Here is a 23,914-nt window from a genome sequence, read left to right as displayed (position 1 = left end):
ATCACACACACGCGTTTGCTACCATTCCTCATTCCATTCCATGGATTACAATAAGCCCCGTCCTCCGATCTCTACCTCCACCAGCCTCCCCTGGTACAGTAGGTGCACATGCTGAGTCATCAGAGAGGGTGTCCGACTGTAGGGGTCTGAAAATGGTTATGGACGGCAGAACTAAAGCCAACTGAATATACTACAACTGCTTAGATCCCATACCCAGTAGAAACCCACATCAAGTCTGCTTAGATCCCATACCCAGTAGAAACCCACATCAAGTCAGTGCGAATGACTTAAACACTGTGTAAACAACTCAATAAGGGTCAAAAGGAAAATCCTTCCACTCCTTGATGAGTTAGACTAGTACTGCATCCCATGCTGTAATTGAGTCTACTCACAAGCAGTCATACTGTATGACAACAACGATTCTACACTGTCAACACAAGTGTCTGTAGCTGTTCCACACTAGTCTGGTGAGGTGAGGGGGGGGGCAAAGCAGGTTTAGTACAGGGGAGGCTGGTGGAGGTAGAAATCGGAGGACGGGCTCATTGTAACGCATGGAACGGGATGAGGATGGGTATCAAACACGCAATTCCGTTCCATGCGTTACAATGAGCCCGTCCTCCGATTTCTACCTCCTCCAGCCTCCCCCGGTAAAGAGGTATCTCTTACTTTCAGGTCCAGATTCCTCCTGACATATTGGGTGCTCAGATGCTGCCAGCCCTTTAGTGTGAGAAATGACAAAAGGAACACCTAATCTAAGGACATGTCCCAAAGCACAGCGGGTTCATTCAGCGCCCTGGGGGATCTGTCGGCTCAGACTGCAGCTCTGTCACTGTATGTACAGTACCAGGGGAGGCTGGTGGAGGTTGAAATCGGAGGACGGAGGCTCACTGTAATGCATGGAATACATTACCCCAGCCTCCACGCCTCTGGAATGAGGAATGATACCAAACACAGATTCCGTTCCATGCAGTACAACGAGCCCTTCCTCCGATTTCTACCTCCAACCAGCCTCCCCTGGTATGCCTACCCTCTCTAAATGTATCTGAGGGCGAAGGTGCTATTTACCCAAGTGAAAAACCAACATGGCGGGTCAACACAGAAGTCAGTGGCGGTAAACTGAGAATAGCTTCAATGAGGATCCAGACACCTCCCTCCTGCTTGTTTTATGTGTTCACTCCTGACGGAGCAACGGTCTACCGCCGGCCAGCTGCGATGCATTAGAGCAGTCACGCTAGCGAGGGAGGGCCCGGCTCCCTGTCCAGGAACAATGCAGGGCTGTGTCGAGCGCATCGGCCGTCTGATCTACTGTTTGTTTATGAACGCGGCTATCTGAGCGCCGCGCTATTCAGTGAATGCTCGTCTCGGAGAGCCTCCGGCGTTTGCGGGACGTTATTTTTCCACGGCTGGGTGGCCAGCCAGCCAGCCAAAGCAACTAAGGAGGGCGTGAATCTCGTCTGTCCAGGAGGCCTGTCCCTGGCTGTGTTCAGGGTGATAGAAGAAGCCCCGCGGGCGTCCGTGATTGACAACGCCACCATAACCAGACGCACCGTGTGGGAGGGGTGGAACAACACGGCATTAACAGAATAATCACCCCTGTCACAACACCTGAAATATAATTACAGTCATTTTGGCAGCCATTTTGGCAGGCATGTGACAGCGGTGTTTGGTGTGAACTTACAGTTAACCGTTGAGAGCCAACAGTCAGTCAGTCAGTCAGTCAGTCAGTCAGTGTGTGTGTGAGGGAGGGGGGAGAGGGTGGGTTCAGATCACACTCACATCACTCATCAGGCTCTTAAAGACCACCACCTCGGCCTTCAGCCTCTCCACCTTCTCATTCAACTCATCCTGGATCTCCTCCGACTCCTGGGCGTTCTGGATACACACACACACACACACACACACACACAAAAAGAAATGACAAGAAGTTCCAAAACACACACAAATGTGTGCAAAAAACTAAAAGAGTCACAAACACATATATATGGTTACATCACACAGTATAAGGAATATAATATTGAATATGTATTTTGCAATTTCAAGACTCAAGTGGTCAAGATGCCATAAGGGGAGGCTGGTGGAGGTAGAAATTGGAGGACGGGCTCATTGTAATGCATGGAATGGAATAGGGAATGGTATCAAACACTGCATGGAATGGAATGAGGAATGGTATCAAACACTATGGTCCATGCATTACCATTACCCGTCCTCCGATTTCTACCTCCACCAGCCTCCCCTGGATGCCACATACTGTTTATTGAACGTGAGTAAATGCGCCAAAGCTCAGGAGGACTACAAAGTAAATTAAACTCAATAGCAGAACTGCTGTTCCTTTTGAAGTGATTATCTTATAGCAGACTTCCTGCACTACCATGGCCAACTCTATCTGCCTGTGTTGTAAGAGGTTAAAGCCCTCCAGGGAAGTTGGCCCTCTCCTCTCCTCTCCTCTCCTCTCCTCTCCTCTCCCCTCCTCTCCTCTCCTCTCCTCTCCTCTCCTCTCCTCTCCCCTCCTCTCCCCTCCCCTCCCCTCCTCTCCTCTCCTCTCCTCTCCTCTCCTCTCCCCTCCTCTCCTCCCCTCCCCTCCCCTCCCCTCTCCTCTCCTCTCTCCTCCCCTCCCTGGCGTTCTGTTCCGCTGACCCATAATCCAACACTAACACAGATGCTGCTGTAAATCCATGTGGCCGTAGGCACAGGGACAGAGGAAGCAGGGGAGGCTGGTGGACGCAGAAACTGGAATGCATGGAGTGGGATGAGAAACGGTGTGTGTTTGATACCATTCCTCATTCCATTCCATGCATTACAATGAGCCCGTCCTCCGATTTCTACCTCCACCAGCCTCCACTGAGAGAGAGGGGGGAGGGCTCCTAGTGAGGCTTTTATTGTGGAACAAAGGGAACATGGTGCCTGGCTGGTTTGGTCTGTGATGTTCTACTAGTGTGGTCGTTCTATGGACACAGAGACATTTTACATTCACATTTGTGGCATTTAGCAGACGCCTTTATCCAAAGCGACTTAGTAAGTGAAGTAAGTGAATCATCTATCCATCAGTCATCATAAGATAAAGTAATTTTTATTAACAGGAGAGAAACTTGTACAGGGGGGTAGTAGGGGTGTAGAGGTCTTTAGGAGGGACCGTTAAGATGTAGCCTGAAGAGATGGGTCTTCAATCTACAGCGGAAGATTGGTAGAGACATGAAGGACTGCTGCTAACACTGCTCAAGCTAACACTGCTCAAGCTAACACTGCTCAAGCTAACACTGCTCAAGCTAACACTGCTCAAGTGTTAAGATTGCTGCTAACACTGCTCAACTGGGTCATAACTCAAAGTTATGACCCAGCTCAATGGAATGCGAAACAACACTCAGGGACATGTTTCAACCAGGGTGTGATCTTGGTCTTTGGCCTGGCGAAGATCACACCCTGGTCAGAGCGCGTCTCTCTCGTCCCTGATTTTTTTTTCTTCACATTGACCTGGGTAATCACTTCTTGTGCGCTTCAATGTATGTTATCTAGAGCGCTACATCCCTGTAACCCAGTGTGGGTACTTTTGACTCAGTGCGTCATGGTTAAATGACACAGTTTTACATGTAAACCAGAGAGTGCTGCCCCGTCCCTTTGTCATTGTACACTGAATGGACAATGCTGCCCCCTGTAGGCTGTGATGTGCTATACTGATATGGCCATTAGAAGGACATGTGCTGTTTTCTATTTCCACAGAGACATGGGTGGGTCAGGGTGATGCAACACTAATATCAGGTTTTCCGTGTGCCATTTAGAGATATTGTAGCAGCAGCAAGCTCCTTGTAGGTTTCCTTATCGGACTTAAGGTAAAGGCTCTAAATGCTTTTTGCACTTCTGGTTAGACGCTAACTGCATTTCGTTGTCTCTGTACTTGTACTCTGCACAATGACAATAAAGTTGAATCTAATCTAATCTAATCTAATCTAAATAAAGCTCGTTTTTGATTAAAGTGCCTTTGGGTGCTGTATAGCTCAGGGTTGATCCAACGAGGATCAAGCACTCTCAAATAAAAAAAATAAATTAAAAAAAATGTTTTAATGCATAACCAGCATATTCACTGTGGACATGATTTGGGCTTTTTCTATTTTTGAGACTGCCGGGCTGTATTATTGACTTATTAGGTTTTCATATCTGACACAAATCTCTCTATATCTGTCTCTGGCCTACATCTGTTGACACACAACAGCACTGGGACTCTCTGGGTAGAAACGGCTAACCAGAAATGAAGGATAGTGTATCCTATCTGATGTGCAACTGATTTGGCATACATGTTTATTGTTATGAGCTTTAGGGTCCCTAGACTTTATGTCTGTTTCTGTGTCTCCGTATCAATGACGATCTGAAAGGCGTTTGTTTGTGTTATTGTAGAACAGAACTGGGTTTGGAGGTGAAGGTGAGTTGGTATCTGGGGAGGGCGGGCTCATCGTAATGGATGGAACGGAATCAGGAACGGATTGGCATCAAACACACGTTTGCTATGTGTTTGATGCCCGTTCCTCATTCCGTTCTATCCATTACAATGAGCCCGTCCTCGCCATTTTACACCCACGAGCTGATGTGAAGGTACATTACATTTTTCTTTTTTTACATGTAGCAGACGCTTTTATCCAGAGCGACTTACAACAAATACATTTGTCTGAAGTAAGTGAATCATCAGTCATCGTAAGCAAGAGTCATAATGCTAGGACCAGGTGCCATTGGCATTTAAAAAAAAAAAAGATTAACAGTAGAGGAACTGTACAGAGGGACAGTGAGGGGTGAAGGGAACGTTACAGGTTTGACAAGGTGAGCTGACGGCTGATGTTTTCTCACCTCCTGGAGAGTTTCCACCATGGACTCCATCTCCTCTCGTCTGGATAACTCCTCCTCCCATCTGCAACACAGAACACAACACGGGGTTAGCTATAGAAACACAATGAGTAGAACGCATGCTAGGTCAGCTAACATAGAAATAAAATGAGTAGAACGGACATGGTCCCTCAGACCATGGTACTTTGGCTAGTTCACCCAAAGATGGCCGACATGGAATTGTAATACATAATGGCCGTGGCGCTAGGCAACCAAGCATCATTTCACTGAACATTCCAATGTCGGTTGAGTTGGTTGTTAATAAAGCTGTGAGATAGAACTTCCAAACGGTACACCACAAGATGGCCGCCGGTACACCCACCATGGAATGTTGATTTGAATGGGCATATTTCTATGCAGCTACGTGCACCTACTGTACTGAATGGCATTGTTATTGTTACTGGACAAAGGACATTAAGTAAATCAGAACGGGTAGAGTTGAAACCATAAGCTTATAAAAGAAATGGGTGGAGTCTCCCGGTACTGTACCAGCCCTAGCTTGAACATTTACCACGGGAGGCTGTAGGAGGTAGAAACCGGATACCGTTCCTCATTCCGTTCCATGCATCACAATGAGCCTGTCCTCCGGTTTCTACCTCCACCAGCCTCCCCTGACCTTTACCACCCCTCTCCCTCTCCCTCTCCCTCTCCCTCGACTGTAACCGGAGCCCCTCTGTCACCATAGCCCTCCGCCCGGCTACTGCATCTGACAACAACCAAGGCCAGAAGCTTTCATATACATTTGCATCCTGAATCTAACAAATAATAACTCATTTAGTGCCGAGGGTGAATAAAGTCGCTCAAATTGTCAACATTCTAGATTGCCAAGGGTCGACTTTATTCACCAAGAATGCATAAATTATGATGCTTCATAAATTATTATGACGTAAAATAAAAGAATACATAAACATAAACAAATGTTCCGGAATTCTTTGGCAGTTGGTGAGTTAAACAATATGAGACATCCCTGAAGTCCTCCACCTTGAACAATAAAAGCTTTGCCTCAAAAACCATTCAAAGACATTCCTACAAACAGAGGCGATGCTTGTTTCTCTGTTGAAGGATGACAAAAACAGAACTTTATGTTCCCATAATGTTTATTCCTTCATTTGCCGTAATGTCGTGGCAGCTGAGAAGCCATTTAAGAACGCCTCATTGCCCAAGATTCAGTGGCTAACCTCACTGGAAGAAACATTCCTTCCTTCCACACCCCACAGAAGAGCTAAATATGTCTATGGCAACAAGTTGGCTGAGCACTTCAGAATGTATGTGAAGAGGTTTTCCTCAGTCAGACCTACAGCAATAACCATTAAGATGCGGCTTTCGGGACCCATCAGGTAATGTCCCTGCACATTGCACCGAATTAGGTTTGTAGGTAATACTATAGAATATGAAAATAAAACACTGAAGAATAGATGACGGGTCAAACATAAGACATACATTCATTCCCAATGATTACTTCTAACAGTTGAGGACATGATCGAACGAACTCAACACAAGTGGTCACATGACCAACTAACATTACGTTATGTCTGACTCCAAAAGATATTTCATGATTAATAATGATTGATAATGCTTTGCCCATCCCTGTGTGACAGACAATCGATCATATCGGATCCTTGATTCCATTAAGAATACCCAAAACGCTATTTTTACCATGCCCTCAAGTTAAGATGAATTGGATTGTAAGGAGTTTATGCCAAGAGGGTGCAAAGCTGTCATCAAAAGCAAAAGGTGGCTACTTTGAAGAATCTAAAATATAAAACATATTCTGGTTTGTTTAACACTTTTTTGTTTACTACATAATTCCATATGTGTTCCTTCATAGTTTTGATGTCTTCAATATTAATCTACGATGTAGAAAATAATTTTTTTAAATAAAGAAAAACCATTGAATGAGAAGGTGCGTCCAAACTTTTGACTGGTACTGTATCTATCTATCTATCTATCTATCTATCTATCTATCTATCTATCTATCTATCTATCTATCTATCTATCTATCTATCTATCAACAGTACGCATCAACATCATGTGATTCAGAAATTCCACTGTGTTATTAATTTGTTAGTTATTGACAACCTCTCCGGTCAGGAGCAGGGGAGGCTGGTGGAGGCAGAAATTAGAGGACAGGCTCATTGTAATGCATGGAATGGAATGAGGAATGGTAGCAAACACCCGTTACAATGAGCCCGTCCTCTGATTTCTCCCCCCTCCACCAGCCTCCACAGTCAGCAGGGAACACACTGACAGACGTGAGTGTGTATGGACCCCCTGACCCTGTCATGACTGCAGCACGAGCATTAATCATATCAGTCTATGATTAGCAGCAGGGCATATGTCTCTCCGCTGGCAGATCACATCACTCCCGGCTATGGCAGCCCAGTAGAATCCTGTAAACATAGCCTGCTATTTACCATCAGGGGAGGCCGGTGGAGGTAGGAATCGGAGGATGGACTCATTGTGATGCACGGAATGGAATGAGGAATGGTATCACACACGTGTTTGATTCCATTCCTCATTTCATTCCGTGCATTACAATCACACGTGTGTGATACCATTCCTCATTCCATTCCGTGCATTACAATGAGACCTGTCCTCCGGTTTCTACCTCCACCAGCCTCCCCTGCATCTCAAATTAGACTCTGCCTCCGTTACCCTGGGAGACAAGCAGGGGACATGCTGAGTCACTGGTTCCCAAAACAGAGAGGAATTAAAGAGTGGACAGAGAGCTTCCTCAACAATATGAGGCATCAGACGCCCAGTGGCACTTCACTCATTACATCTGACTAGTGGAGGATTGGTGTGTGTGTGTGTGTGTGTGTGTGTGTGTGTGTGTGTGTCTATGTTTGTGTGTGTGTGTGTGTGTGTGTGTGTGTGTGTTTGTGTGTACAGTATATGTGTGTGTGTGTGTACAGTATATGTGTGTGTGTGTGTGCACGTGTGTGTGCGTGCGTGCGTGCGTGTCTGTGAGAGAGAGTGAAAGAGACGGGGTCATCTTCCCAAAACCACTGAATGCAGGGACATTACTCCTATCTATGCCCTTACCATGGTAACAGACACAGACACTACAACACTCCGGCAACACCAACCAAACACACGGGGTAAACAACAACTACCTCACCAGGGAGCCTCCTCTCCAACAAACACCGCCTTGTTTGTGTTCAGCAGCCACTGAATGTCCGTTGTCTAATTAGTGAGAAGTATCCTTGGCCGGCGAGACGGTCAGTCCACTTCACGCCGTGATTGAAGCGCTGTTCTAAAAAAACGCTGGCACTGCTGCTTTACTGTGTCCAGACACCCTGCCTCCAGGCCCGCCCGCCCGCCCGCCCGCCCGCCTGCCGCAGGACTCCAAAGGTCACTGGAGTTCATAACTGCATCACTTCCTCCTGCAGACTGAGAACAGCCTGTCACTTCCTCCTGCAGACTGAGAACAGCCTGTCACTTCCTCTGCAGACTGAGAACAGCCTGTCACTTCCTCTGCAGACTGAGAACAGCCTGTCACTTCCTCTGCAGACTGAGAACAGCCTGTCACTTCCTCATGCAGACTGAGAACAGCCTGTCACTTCCTCTTGCAGACTGAGAACAGCCTGTCACTTCCTCTGCAGACTGAGAACAGCCTGTCACTTCCTTTGCAGACTGAGAACAGCCTGTCACTTCCTCCTGCAGACTGAGAACAGCCTGTCACTTCCTCTGCAGACTGAGAACAGCCTGTCACAGCATCTGCCCGTGCTCTGCATCACTTGGCATGTCACTTCCTGAATAGGCACCACTATGTCATTTCCTGTCACATTGTGTGCGCCAATTAGAGCAGGGCAGCGTGATCAGATGAACACATGACCTGTGATGTCATTTCCTTCACATTGTGTTGTGGGCCAGTTGGAGTAGAGCGGTGTGACTAGATGACCTGAACACATGACCTGTGATGAATGAGGGGAGCTTGGAAACATTTAAAAATGATTATGGAAAAATGTTTTGGTAGGCCACCGGCATCACGAGGTAAACACAACCACCAGACCTGTCCTGGACTTGGCAAGGCAACCACATAAACATACCAGGCCTACCTCGTCCAAACACAGCAGGAGACACTACACCATGGCAGAGGTATTCTGGATGGCCTCTGCCATAACCCCGCTCCAAAAGGACTGCTGGGGAGTCGTACCTTTGGTTAGAGAGTCAGAGAACAGACCTGGAGTCTCCTTACAAGGACAGGGACCAGTAGGCTGACTGTCACCCCATAGATATCTGCCTGTGTGAGGTCAGATGCTGCTTCTGCAGCCAGGGGGCTGTTTGGAACAGGACTACAGAACAGTCTGGTCTCAGAGAGGATGAGCTCTACAGATATGGGTTATTGTGGTGTAGTCTGCTGTAAATGTTCGGGTTTTTCTTTGTTTGAAAAATAATCAGTCACAGCACCATAGAACAAGCATACTGGATATCTAGCAGGGGGAGGCTGGTGGAGGTAGAAATCGGAGGACAGGCTCATTGTAATGCCTGGAACGGAATAAGGAACGTTAAAAAACACACATTCCTCATTCCATTCCGTGCATTACAACGAGCCCGTCCTCCGACTTCTGCCTCCACCAGCCTCCACCGCTGATAATCTAGTGATCTCCCCTGTGAAAGAATATGTTTTGAAATATCAAACGGGAGACTTTGTGTGATGGTTCTCAGCCAGGCTAGAATAACACAGCATAAAGGTGACTGAGGTAAGATTCTCATGCCATTCTCCTCTGCGGGACAATGGCATTCCAGTAGGCAGCGAGCCCTGCCAACACACACTGCTTCTCAGCGTGGTGTGTCTAGGCAGTGTCGCTTGCACGCGAGCTGTCTAACCCTCTGTCCTTCATTACGCCCCAGGACCAGAGGAATTATTCCCCTGCGAGCCCTGTTTCAGAACCCGTCGCTACCCGACTCTACTCGTGTTTTCAGCGGTTTGGTCGTCGAAGACGTCAACCGCCGTTTATCTCATGACGCTTGATTTACCGTTTCCAAATCAAACCATTTTTTTTATTTCATTTTTTTTTATTAGTTTGAATTAATATTTTCGAGGGCGCCGAGGTGGTTGTTGCAATAATATTTTGATGACATCGGATTAAAACTCATTTTTAATCATCACGTTGCAATAAAATCAGACGGTCTGATTTATAAGGGCTGGTGAACCATTGTGCAACACAATGGCTCAAGGGGTTGTGGGATCGCCGTCGTGCCAAACCCTGCATTCCTTCCCTGATTGCTGAGTTCTGAGTACATCCCTTCTGAGCCCTCCGGACCGGGTCAGGGTTTAGGTGTGGTCGCGCTGGTTCCTGTAGCTCCGTGTTCCTCGTGACTGGGTCACCCAGTTCCTCACACAGTTTACACAGCTCCTCCTGTGTTTACCAGAACAGTGAATTCACGTTCCTGTATTCAGTTGATCCTGTGGTAGTCACACCACACCCTGTGAGCCGACCACAAATATGCGGTTAGCCTTTATCCAACCTTTTGGAAATGCGTCTTCTCCCACACGGTATCTGTCGGTACAGGCAACCTCTGCTGTAATTACCATCACGTGTCTCTGTCATGAATGTCACATAATGTCACGGACGGAACACAACATGTTTGTATGTTTGTGATGCAGAGAAACATGCTTCCTTTCTCTCGGGTTCTTCTTGATAACCACGTGACTAGCTTTGATTGGTTGAGGGACCGCACTTTGCCCAGTAACAAGAAAAACACAATTACAGCCTAAAACGTAATATCAAAACAATCCAACAATATCAAAGTAACCCAATAACATTTCTACAATGATGATCAGCATTGTGACTGCCTATGGCCCCTGGTCTGAGCATTGATTACTTTATCTTATGATGACTGATGGATAGATGATTCACTTACTTAAACAAGTGTATTTGTTGTACGTCGCTTTGGATAAAGGCGTCTGCTAAATGCCATGAATGTAAATGTAAATGATCACAGTGTGGAAATCTAATGACAAGCATCACTTCATTATTGGCCATAATAAACACAATGTAAGCACAGCATCATCATAATTATGACTATCAACACTGATCTTGGCCGGAAAAAAAATCTGAACTGTTAGAACTGAAGGTTAAAGGATCAATAAGGTCAGCACAGAGAATGAACACACCCTTTCAGCCAGGGGAGGCTGGTGGAGGTAGAAATCGGAGAACACGCTCATTGTAATGCATGGAATGGAACCACGTGTTTGATACCGTTCCTCATTCCGTTCCATGCATTACAACGCGCCCGTCCTTCGATTTCCACCTCCCCCAGCCTCCCCTGCTTCCAGCCCTCTCCCTCTCACGAGATGAGCCCACCCGACGCCACAGATCAGATAAATCCCACCAGGGAGGCCATAGAACCTGTGAACCTTCCCAGACAACCCCCCACCTCTCTATATATCGCCCCCCCCGCCCCTCCCCCCCCCCCCCCTCGGTGACAGCATCGCATATCCTCTCTCCATGCAATTAAATCTCACGCAGGGGGGGTTTACAACCATAATTTACTACACGTCCATCGTATATTCCTCCTTCAACAAACCTCGTGGGGCGGGGGGGCGGGGGGAGGGGTGACGGGCGGGGTGGGGGGAGGGGTACACAGAACAGGAAGGGGGTGGGGGATATCTGACACTGTGGCCGGGACAGGAAATAGTAGCAGTGGAGTGAGTGGTGGTGGGAGTGAGTGGTGGTGGGGAGGGGAGGGGGGGGGGGTGGAGGGGTGGGGGGGGGATCTGTCTCAGTCTAAGGGAGGGTATATCAGAGGGAGGTTATTGATCGTGTGTCATGGCTGTCTCTCTGTGATCTATATCGTCCACACAGCCTGGGACATGTGTGGAGTGTTAATGAGCATGGACGTGGGGGGAGATGGAGTGAGGTACTAGACAGTATGTATCAGGGGAGGCTGGTGGAGGTAGAAAGCGGAGGATGAGGCTCATTTTAATGCATTACAATGAGCCTCATCCTCCGATTTCTACCTCCACCAGCCTCCCCTGCCGTGCAGTATGTATGTACACGGTGGTAGAGAACCTCCCCATGGAGGCTGTCTGTCTGTCTGTCTGTCTGTCTGTCTGTCTGTCTGTCTGTCTGTCTGTCTGTCGGTCGGTCTGTCTGTCTGCTTGTGCTGAATAGACAACAGCTCAAGGTCAGAGCCTCATCTGATTTGCCCTGATCTCATTCCCTGCTCCCTGCCCTCCATCTTCCTCCTCTCCCCTCCTCCCCTGACCTTGTCCCCCCTCCCCACTCCCACCCTCCTTCCGCCCTCTTCTCCTATCCCTGACTCCATCTTCCTCCCCTTACTCACTCCCCCTCCCCTCTCCCCCTCCCCACTCCCCTCTCCCCCCCTTCCCCTTCCCCTCCCCTCTCCCCCTCTCCCCACTCCCTCTCCTCCCTCCCCACTCCCCCTCCCCTCTCCTCCCTCCCCTCTCCCCACTCCCCCTCCCCACTCCCCCTCCCCACTCCCCCTCCCAGCCTCCTTCGCCTATTCACCCATCCCTTCTTTCAGACCCCTCGTGTCCATGCAGAACATAGCACTGCCTACATCTGATACACACACACACACACACATACGCACACACACACACACACACACACACACACACACACACACACACATTCCTCCCTCACTAGGTCATGCGAATTGTGCATATACTGTAGACGCCTGCTAGGGTCATCCTTCACTGACGGCCGGTGAGCTGTCTCCCTGCTCCCAGAGCCCAGTCTTAAATATAGAACTCCTCTCCCAGACAAACCACAGGCCAGCCAGGGCCTGAAACATGGGTTGCTCAATGACCAAGTGGTCTCTGCAGCACATCATTGGTCCACTGGGACTGGGAGGACAGTAACAGAACGTCTGACTGGTCACGGAGAGTGAGAAACCGTTCAATGGCTTGAAACTAATGTGGGAGAACATCTCTGAGATAAAACAGAGAAGGACTGGAATATGAGAAAGCCATCCAGCCGTCTGTATCTCTTCTATCGATTTCTTCTCCTGCACGGCTGTTTTACATGGTCAGTTATTTCCGCTTCTCAAACCACTCATTAATCATGAAAGGCTTCAGCTCAGACTTTCTACGTCTTAACTGCAGAATTCCACAGTAGTGGACAGTACTTCAAACCATTCGACAGGAGCAAAGAAACATGAGGTAAAACACAATCACAGCACCTCTGGTACTAAACGAGGTCAAGAGCTAAGTAAGCATTAACGTCTGACAGGCAAGGCTTAGGGAACGCAGTTTTAGCCAATCAGATCACATATTATAAGTAAATGAACTACCAATCTGATGGTGACTGCTACAGTACAATGTGATGGTCACTAGTGTAGTTTAATGGTCACTAGTGTATTTGAATGGTCACTAGGTTGGTTGAATGGTCACTAGGTTGGTTGAATGGTCACTAGTGTAGTTGAATGCTCACTAGGTTGGTTGAATGGTCACTAGCTTGGTTGAATGGTCACGAGTGTAGTTGAATGGTCACGAGTGTAGTTGAATGGTCACTAGTGTAGTTGAATGGTTCCTAGTGTAGTTGAATGGTCACTAGTGTAGTTGAATGGTTCCTAGTGTAGTTGAATGGTTACTAGTGTAGTTGAATGGTCACTAGTGTAGTTGAATGGTTCCTAGTGTAGTTGAATGGTCACTAGTGTAGTTGAATGGTTCCTAGTGTAGTTGAATGGTTACTAGTGTAGTTGAATGGTCACTAGTGTAGTTGAATGGTTCCTAGTGTAGTTGAATGGTCACTAGTGTAGTTGAATGGTTCCTAGTGTAGTTGAATGGTTACTAGTGTAGTTGAATGGTTGAATGGCCACTAGTGTAGCTGAATGGTTGAATGGTCACTAGGTTGGTTGAATCTCAGGGGGCCAAACGTGAACCTGTGTGTCGTATGACTCAGCAGATTCCCACAGCTGCCTCCCCTTCCTGGGTAGGACGATCCACAGCCATAAATACAAGCCTTCAAATAGCCCCCACTGAAACAGCCTGAGCACCAAACTTCCACAGCACGTATGGATGACGTTGAAGAGGACAAGCAGCTGAGAGGGTGGAGAGTTAGGGCTCCAGCATGGCCTTTTATAGGTTCCTTATCATGAGACATGGAATATTTCTGTGTTTCCATATTTCTTTAATTCTGTATGGTGAGGTGTGGCCCACTAGACCAAGCTGAGACTGGTTTATGAACCTGTGAGCAACATGCTTCCTAATGGTAGCAGTATTTCACAACAAGATCTGTGTGTGTGTGTGTGTGTGTGTGTGTGTGTGTGTGCGAGTGTGTGTATGTGTGCATTTGTGTGTGTGTGTGTGCGAGTGTGTGTATGTGTGCATTTGTGTGTGTGTGTGTGCGAGTGTGTGTATGTGTGCATTTGTGTGTGTGTGTGTGCGTACGTGCATGTATGTGTGTGTGTGTGTGTATGTATGTGTGTGTGCGTGTGTGTGTGTGTGGGTATGAGAACCACCTATGCATGTAAAACGTAAAAGGATGAGACAGTATTGTGCTGATTTATGCTTGTTTAGAAGGGACTGGATTAGATAGGTTCAACACTGACAGTTGGAGGCTGCAGCTATTGGAAAATATAATCTGTGAGTTTGATGAATGTGTTCTCCTAACACGCAGGGAATAAATTGCCCCTTAAATTAAAGCCCTGGCAGTAACAGCATTTACTCAATCACTAAGGAGTCTGTTGCATGCAGTTACAGGCTTGAGAGGGAGGCCTCAGCCACAGCAAGCTCAAAGCCAGCTTTGTCAGTGGGGCATCATAAAGACGGAGCAGAGAGACAGATTACATGTCCTGGAAAGCCAAGTACAATGGAACAGCGTCTCCATGGATCCCAACACCAACAGAGGCCGGGGGGGCGGGATCTGACAGGCCAGGGCGTGGGGGCGCACTGACATCACTGCAAAGCCCCTCTGCAGTACAGTGGGTGGGTCTCGTACACACACACACACACACACACACACACACACACACACACACACACACGTACATACGGACGCATGCACGCACAGGCACACACACGCACACACACGTACATGCGCAGGCACACACGGACGCACGCACACACAGGCACACACACACACACACACACACACACCTACCCACATAACTTGTGTATCACCATCAAACACAATTGACGTTTCCTTCCGCCCTCTGAACACAGGTAGGCCTCTCACTCACAGTGTGTGCTCTCCCACTGATCAAGGTGTAGCTCAACAGGAGGTGTGTGTTGGGGCAGGGTGGGGAGGAAGGGTGGAGGGCCGGATGGGCTGGAGCCAGCGTTGTCCCGGCCCTAATCCCAGGCCCTTGCCTGGCCCCGGACCACTGACACACTGCCTGGCCATCCCAACAATAGGGGTGTGTGGTAGGCTTGTCTGGGCTGTGCAAACACATTATCCAATCACTAAACCACCACCCCACCCCGGCTGGAAACACATTATCCAATCACTAAACCACCACCCCACCCCGGCTGGAAACACACTATCCAATCACTAAACCACCACCCCACCCCGGCTGGAAACACATTATCCAATCACTAAACCACCACCCCACCCCGGCTGGAAACACATTATCCAATCACTAAACCACCACCCCACCCCGGCTGGAAACACATTATCCAATCACTAAACCACCACCCCACCCCGGCTGGAAACACATTATCCAATCACTAAACCACCACCCCACCCCGGCTGGAAACACATTATCCAATCACTAAACCACCACCCCACCCCGGCTGGAAACACATTATCCAATCACTAAACCACCACCCCACCCCGGCTGGAAACACATTATCCAATCACTAAACCACCACCCCACCCCGGCTGGAAACACATTATCCAATCACTAAACCACCACCCCACCCCGGCTGGAAACACATTATCCAATCACTAAACCACCACCCCACCCCGGCTGGAAACACATTATCCAATCACTAAACCACCACCCCACCCCGGCTGGAAACACATTATCCAATCACTAAACCACCACCCCACCCCGGCTGGAAACACATTATCCAATCACTAAACCACCACCCCACCCCGGCTGGTCGTGACCTTCCTTCTTCCCCTGGGGGACGGATTGGACGGTGCTGTCAGTCCTTAAGGTTCTCCAACAGAGAGAGACACACCCAGGCGCAGGGAGATGACAGGCCACGCCCCCTTACCTCACCTGCCAGACAGACAGGTGTGCCCACATGTTTACAGTGCGTCTTAGCGTGACAGGAGGGATGAAAGAACAGCCCGAAAGCAAGAACACATAATTGCTTTTGAGAGAGAACAGGTAATTGTTTTAACAGTCATATTCTATCCAACAAATCCCAAAGACATTGAATGGGGCTTTGTTTGGACATGTCCCACTGGCACTGGCTGGGCGGCCATTTTGAAAACACCACAAAGTGATGCACACCTAATGCTTTATGTTTTCTCCTGAGTCTGCCGGTTTTGAGGCAGGGCCTAAAGGCTTACTGCACTGGCAGAAAGATGACCTGACAGTTATTAAATGATGCCTGACAACTGAGATCTCTAACATACGCACAGATGATCCATACATAAACCGTGGAGAATGATTGGTTCTTGTCAGTTTGTTTCATAGAACAGTTTTCTAGAAACTGTCGGTTCTGCAGTTTTTCTGCAGAATATCTCAGTTCCCCTCAGGAGGCTGCCTGACTGTAATCGTATGCCAAATACAATTCTGCATCGCGTCTGTTGAAAAATAGCTCTAATTAACAATTCTCGTCCATGGAAAGGGCATCCAGCAGTACTTTACCATCGAAGAAAAATAATGATTTATTTAAAAGATTCATATTTTGCACGTTTATGCAATTTGTGACTGAGAGAGACTGGCTTGTTGGTAATGGGACAGAAAATATTTTTTTCCCTGAGGTCTGACTCTGCATCAGTGGAGGCTGGTGGAGGTAGAAATCGGAGGACGGGCGATTTCTACCTCCACCAGCCTCCCCTGGTCTGCAATAGCCACACCGCCACCTCCTCCACATCCTCTATTGAACACTCCTTCACTGTGATCTTTTCAACTACTGCAGGCTATTAGACTCCACATTAGCCCCGGCAACACTGACTGTCAGCTCCAGGCTACACTGACTCAATACAGCAGAAACAGAGAGGCATTAAAGCAAATGAAAGCAAAGAAAGAGCTGAAGAGGTAAAACACAGTTCATGGCGGTTTGTTGCAAGACTTTTTTTCCTTTTTCCAAATGTTCTCTTTCGTCGCCGAATTACGTTTTGAATGGAACTTCCCCTCTAACAAATGACAAGGCTTTGAGGGACTTTTGGTAACCACTAACAAACACACCCAGCGCGAGCTCGGGCCTGGTTTGGGTGGAGCTGTTGCCCCATTAGGGAAGATGTGCTCTTTTTGGCTCACATCCTCCCCCCTGTCAGGGTGTGTGCTGTCTTTGAACCATGAGAAAGGCTTGTTTCTGTACACCATAACCACTGGGTCAATACCTCATTGTACATCACTACAGTACATCATATAAACACACACACACACACACACGTTCGCATACATGCACACACACACACACACACACACACACACGCACACACACACACACACGCACACACGCACACACGCACGCACGCACGCACACACACCTGTGGAATAAATCAGAGCTCTCCCGGAAAGCATGACAGCTTCATTCACTTTACCCCATTATCATTGACAATCCAATTCCGCTCACTCAAGATTTATCATCACTGTTTAACTCCTGTGACAACACGGTTCTGTCTTCCATTATGACCCGAAGATGAAAGGAGGCCGTAACTCCAGTGGAGATGCAGAACGGGGGGTCACCACCAGGGGGCCGGCTGGAAGCATTGTACTGTTCCCATTAACTTCAGCTATACCTTACGGATCAAAACAGCAAGGCACCAATAAGCTTGAAATGGATACTCTATATACTGTATATTTCTCTCTCTCTCTCTCTCTCTCTCTGTCTGTCTCTTTCTCCAGCGTTCTCTCCCTCTCTCCCTCCGTACTGTGACTGATACACACGGGATGGAAACCAGAGAGAGCTCGTCAGGGGAGGCTGGTGGAGGTGGAAATCGGAGGACGGGCCCATTGTAATGCATGGAACGCAGTAAGGAATGGTATCAGCACGTCCACATTAAAGTGACGACTGCCACTCTCACGGTGAGCCACTTAAACAGACATAATGAAAACTCAGGAGCCGCAGGAGGTTAATGCTCTTTCCATCTCACTGCCTTAAGTGTTGCTGGGTCTCCAGGACAGAAACGTCTCGTCTGGCCGTCTAATGTGTTGGTGTGTGTCGTAAGCAGATTAAATACCCCTGTCAGAGTTCACTGACACACACGGGGGGGGTCAAAGATGCCGAGTCGTGTCGTTCCCTAATCGTTCGCGCATGCGGAAAGAAGACATGTTGCCCGAGGCCATGGGCGTGTGTGTGATTGATTGAAGCTATCGCTAGGTGCGATTTGTCTCGTAGCTCGTTAGCTGTCACCGCTAATAGACATTTCCTCTGAGGTGACGGCTGTTGAAGTCTGACAGTCCCGAAGGCAGGCCGCTGTACCGCTGCAGTACATGACTATCTTCCTCCCGTGACACTCTCTCTCTCCCCACACCCTTCCTACTTAGACAGGCTGAGACACAAACCCCATCACTCCCCGCTCCCGGCACCACCCCGACGATCAAACCGCGATAATAATTGCATCTAATCAGGGATCATCACTTGAAAGACTTTACATGTTACCGTTGTTGTACACGTTGTGCCATGCTTGGAGGCCCCTGCAGCGGAGAGAGCAGCTCCTGGGGGGAAGCTGAGAGAGAGGTTTCACCCAGTGTTTACCTTCCCGACAGGCCACAGACTACTGCCGCTGCTACAGTGCTCCTATGCGGTGGTGAGGACAGACAGGTGCATTCCTGCACTTTTATCCCTGGCAGTCGGCCACCGTGCCCAGCTCTGTCTGTGCGAGGAATAATCAGCCAGACCAGAACCAGGGCTCCAGCACCAGAGGAACCAGAGGAGGCCCAGAGGCCCAGAGGCCCAGAGGCCCAGAGGCCCAGAGGAGGGAAACACTGTTCCGTCATGGGATCACCCATGCAGGGTTTCCATGACAATCAATATGGAGACAAACCACATCTCCTTCTAGTCTCCTTGACACACTGTGTTGTTATCATCGCTGACCTTAGCTGGCAGAAAAGGCCCATGAAAGGAAGAGGCTTATCGGCTCCTTCTACGGAGGCTCATTGGGAGGCTGTAATGATGTTGATAACTAGAGACACCTCCTCCTGGCCCGTAAACAGACTGATATCACTGTGTTGACCTCTGCCAGGCGGGGCAGGAAACGACAGGTTGAGCGTGCAATCTGGAGCTAGACAATAAGAGATGCAATTATAGACAGGGTGGGGAGAGAGGGCGGGTAGAGGGGGGGGGGTAAAGAGAGAGAGAGAGAGAGAGAGAGAGAGAGAGAGAGGACGGGGGGTGAGAGGAGGGGACAGAGAGAGAGAGGGGGGTGGGGGACAGAGAGAGAGAGAGGCTGGAAGAAGAGAAAGATAGAGAGAGAAAGAGAGAGAGAGAGAGAGAGAGAGAGAGAGGGGGAGAAGTGTGCCTTTGCAGAGCAAGAGGTGTTGACGGAGGAATATTCAGTTTTTCAGACATGTTGATATACACTGTTACTATAAATAAGGAGGTCAGAAAGAATGGGGGAATCTTTAGAGAGAGAGTAGAGAGAGAGAGAGAGAGAGAGGCATCTAAGAGTGATAGGATTGGGAAATGAGGATCAGAGAGAGAAAAACTAAGAGAGTGAGAGAGAGAAAGGAGAGGATGAGCGATGGCAGGGCCGAGGCCTAGTTCACTCTGAGTGAGTTCACTCTGCCTGTGGACCAGCGGGGGGCCTGTGTCTACTGGCTTGGCTCAGTGCAGGGGAAAGGGGGGGGAGGGGGGAGGGGGGCGGGGGTGTGGGGGTGGGGGGGGCTGCGTGCCAGGATGCAGTGCCCTGCTCCCTGGCTGCTACTGCTGCTGGGTAAGCTGAGGAAAAACACTCCACCAAAACAGCCGGCCTGGGATACACAGCACACAGCCGGCCTGGGATACAGAGCACACAGCCGGCCTGGGATACAGAGCACACAGCCGGCCTGGGTTACAGAGCACACAGCCGGCCTGGGTTACAGAGCACACAGCCGGGCCTGGGATACACAGCACACAGCCGGGCCTGGGATACAGAGCACACAGCCGGCCTGGGATACACAGCACACAGCCGGCCTGGGTTACAGAGCACACAGCCGGGCCTGGGTTACAGAGCACACAGCCGGCCTGGGTTACAGAGCACACAGCCGGCCTGGGTTACAGAGCACACAGCCGGCCTGGGTTACACAGCACACAGCCGGCCTGGGTTACACAGCACACAGCCGGCCTGGGTTACAGAGCCCACAGCCGGCCTGGGATACAGAGCAGACAGCCGGCCTGGGTTACACAGCACACAGCCGGCCTGGGATACAGAGCAGACAGCCGGCCTGGGATACAGAGCAGACAGCCGGCCTGGGATACACAGCACACAGCCGGCCAGCGCAGGAGAAGGACAGAACAATGAAACGCAGGACGTCGTTTGTATCTGAGAACGACCCATATACTGTGTCATTAGAAACTGAACGATACGAAATGAAAACCGGGTTAACGGAACCGCACGGCATGCAATCCAAGCTAATATACCGAGTAACCGGCCCGTGTTCATTCTCTGATCGGACCGCGTCTTTACGATCCTTTAGGGAGGCGGGTAAAAGCCACAGGCCTTTCATCTCCAGAGCAAAAACTGTGAGATCAAAGCCTGAAAGTGTGTCATCAGGGTTCTTATGGCATTGATCCACACATGCGGATGCAGCTAAATTCAGCGGGGCTTCAATTATTCATGCAGGTTGAGACTGTCCGGGGGGGCCTGTGCGTGTGCCTGGATGCCCGGGTACTGGATGTGCCCCTGGTCCTGGTTCTGGTCCTGGTCCTGGACATCCAGGGGGGCAGTGGCCGGTCCCCCAGTCAGCCGGTGACATGGTTTAACAGTTGGGGGATAAATGGACTAGTGACCTAAGGATAACTGGTTGAAATCCAGGGGAGGCTGGTGGAGGTGGAAATGGGAGGACGGGGCTCATTGTGACGCGTGGAATGGAATGAGGAATGGTATCACACACTTGTGGAAGTGTCACACAGTTGGCTGATGTTATGGTTATGTTGAGACCATATCAAGAGAGCAGTGGAGCTTTGTAACGCATTGTAATGCATGGAATGGAATGAGGAATGAGGAAAGAGCCCGTCCTCTGATTTCTACCTCCGCCAGCCTCCCCAGTTCTAATCCCATCTGGGGCATACAGTTGCCCAGTGCTGATGTATTTTTGAGATTTCTACACTGACTCTGAACTGCAGCAGTAAGCACATAGACCATGTGTGACATGACATCCCACTGCACGATGCAATGCTCTCTCCATAAGGTCTCAACATAACCATAAAATCACATATGACTCCAGTGGTAGTAAACGATACATTATGTAAACAACAACAAAGGAAGGGGTGAAGGAGAGGGTAAGCTACTGGCAAATGCAGTCGTTATGCCCATTGAGCACACACACACACACACACACACACACACACACACACACACACACACACACACACACACACACACACACACACATACAGACACACACATACATACAGACACATACAGACACACACACACACACACACACATACATACAGACACAGACACACACACAGACACACTCACACACACACACACACACACACACACACACACACACACACACACACACACACACACACACACACACGCACCCACAACAGTATCACAAGACACCCTGAGACATCCTTATTAAAGTACAGCACAAGGTCCTCTGACACATCTCAAGGAGAGCCATTCTGAGCCGGGACTCTGAGCCGGGACTCTGGCAACGACCTCAGACACCTTTCTTTGTACCTTCATTTGTCAACATAAGTGATGTGTGGCCCATCTGCCCACACGTCCCAGCACTGGACGCTCATATATATGAGTTACAGGGCCCATCTAAGGAACAATATGTGGTGTGTGTGTGTGTGTGTGTGTGTGTGTGCATGTGTGTGTGTGTGTATGGGAGCGTGCATGTGTGTGTGTGAAAGAGAGAGTTTGTAAGAGAAACAGTGGTGTACAGCAACAAAAACATATGAAATATGAAATCAATATTTATATAGAGATTTATCTTTCTGTTAGAGATTTATCTTTCTGCTAGAGACTGTCCCCGGGGAGGTTTTCCTCTTATTGTGTCTAATGGAACTAAGTGTTTATATGCTACCAATTTCATTTGAAAAACCCCCTTGTACATTGTTGGCATGCTATCAGGCAGCCTTGCAAAGGTCTGGGTTATAAAATCAGAGTTGGGAAAGAACACAAAATCTGCTAAAGCGCTTTTCCAAATGTGGCATTAACCTCTGCAACCCAGAGACAACACTGGCTCCTGTCTGACTGCAAAACAATGACTATTGTGCTGCTGGTACTAATTAATGTAGCTAGTGAGGTTTTACTGCTCGCCTGTAGCAAAAATAACAGACTGTTAAGTAACAAACATTATGAAATCATATGATAACAAATCCTGTTATTACCTCATGATACAATTGATAACGTTGCCCTCTCTCTGATGATGTCACGTACTTCAGATAGGGTTGATAAAACCTCAATTCCTATCCAAGCTAATCCCTCACAGGTAAACATATTGCTGCAGACATAACTATCTCTTGACTGTTGCCAAAGCAATCTACTTTGTCTGAAACTTAGAAAACAGGCCCTTGATAGGCCGTCCTGCACGCTGTCCTCCCCCAAACGTTCCCCCAAAACCCATCTTTTTAAACTAACTTCTAATGTCTAGTACTTTTCCCCTACCTTGGTCTATCAATACCTGGCTTCTTCTTTTTGCTGTCAGTGTTTTTCGTTGTTATTGCTTTATTTATTGTTATTATCGATCGTCTTCTCCAAGTGTCTTTGAGCACTGAGAAAAGCGCCATACAAAATAAATGTATTATTATTATCATTATTGTTATTATTATTATTATTATTAGTGATGGGTTAAGCACTGCATTGTGAAGAGGCAGAACATCAACATGTGAATAGTTCACTGCATGGATGCTGGTGGAGGAATTAGAAATACGAGGTCTGGCGATTCACCTCCTGGTGTGTGTCCACGCTCGTAAAGCTTTCATAAATCACCACGCTGAGCTGGAGGGGTAGGGGCCCACGGAGGGATTACAGAAGCCTTACAAAGCAGTCTGTATGGGACACAGAGGAGGGGAGAGAAGGGGAGCTGGGGAGGGGTGGAGGGAAGGGTGGGAGAATGGAGGGGTGGAGGGAAGGGTGACAGAATGGAGGGGTGGAGGGAAGGGTAAGAGAATGGAGGGGTGGAGGAAAGGGGAGAATGGAGGTGTGGAGGGAAGGGGAGAATGGAGGGGTGGAGGGAAGGGGAGAATGGAGGGGTGGAGGGAAGGGTGATAGAATGGAGGGGTGGAGGGAAGGAGAGAATGGAGGGGTGGAGGGAAGGGTGATAGAATGGAGGGGTGGAGGGAAGGAGAGAATGGAGGGGTGGAGGGAAGGGGAGCTGTGGAGGAGGGGAGGGAAGGGGAGCTATGGAGGAGGGGAGAGAAGGAGAGAATGGAGGGAAGGGTGAGGGAATGGACAGAGACAAAGAGCAATGGGGATACTGTAGAAGAAAGGGGAAGGATGTAGGACAGAAGAGAATAGTGAGATAAGGGGTTAAAAGGGAGGGAGGGAGGGAGGGAGGGGGGGAGGGAGAGCAGGGAGGACCCGAGGGACAGCTGTGATGTCACATCCTAGCTCGCACGAGAGGAATGTGTGTGAGCGTGAGGGAGGCGATGACTAACTGCTGACCAATAAAATACCAACAGCCATGACTGTTATTCACAGGCCCCTGGACTTGATGACAACTTCCCAGAATTGGAGTCATTTAAATCATGTGTTATAACATGCTTATTACAATTAACAGGCAATAGGCAAGTACTTGGATAGCATAGCAATTTCAGGTGATCTGTTGATGATTATGC

At 48.8% G+C, this 23,914-nt stretch overlaps 1 protein-coding gene across 1 annotated transcript in view; it reads right to left on the bottom strand.

The window, feature by feature from the left end:
* Nucleotides 1-23,914, bottom strand: part of iffo2b (intermediate filament family orphan 2b) — a 31,692-nt gene that overhangs the window by 5,243 nt on the left and 2,535 nt on the right. The window contains exons 2-3 of the mRNA XM_083668901.1: nt 4,831-4,891; nt 1,777-1,872 (exon numbers count right to left, since the gene is read on the bottom strand). Coding sequence (XP_083525027.1) covers nt 1,777-1,872; nt 4,831-4,891 — 157 coding nt within the window. The remainder of the gene's footprint in view (nt 1-1,776; nt 1,873-4,830; nt 4,892-23,914) is intronic.

Source organism: Argentina silus, assembly GCF_951799395.1.
Source record: "Argentina silus genome assembly, chromosome: 4".
Lineage (NCBI taxonomy): Eukaryota > Metazoa > Chordata > Actinopteri > Argentiniformes > Argentinidae > Argentina > Argentina silus.
Note: the sequence above shows the minus strand (reverse complement) of the source record. Positions and strands in the feature narration are given on the sequence as shown.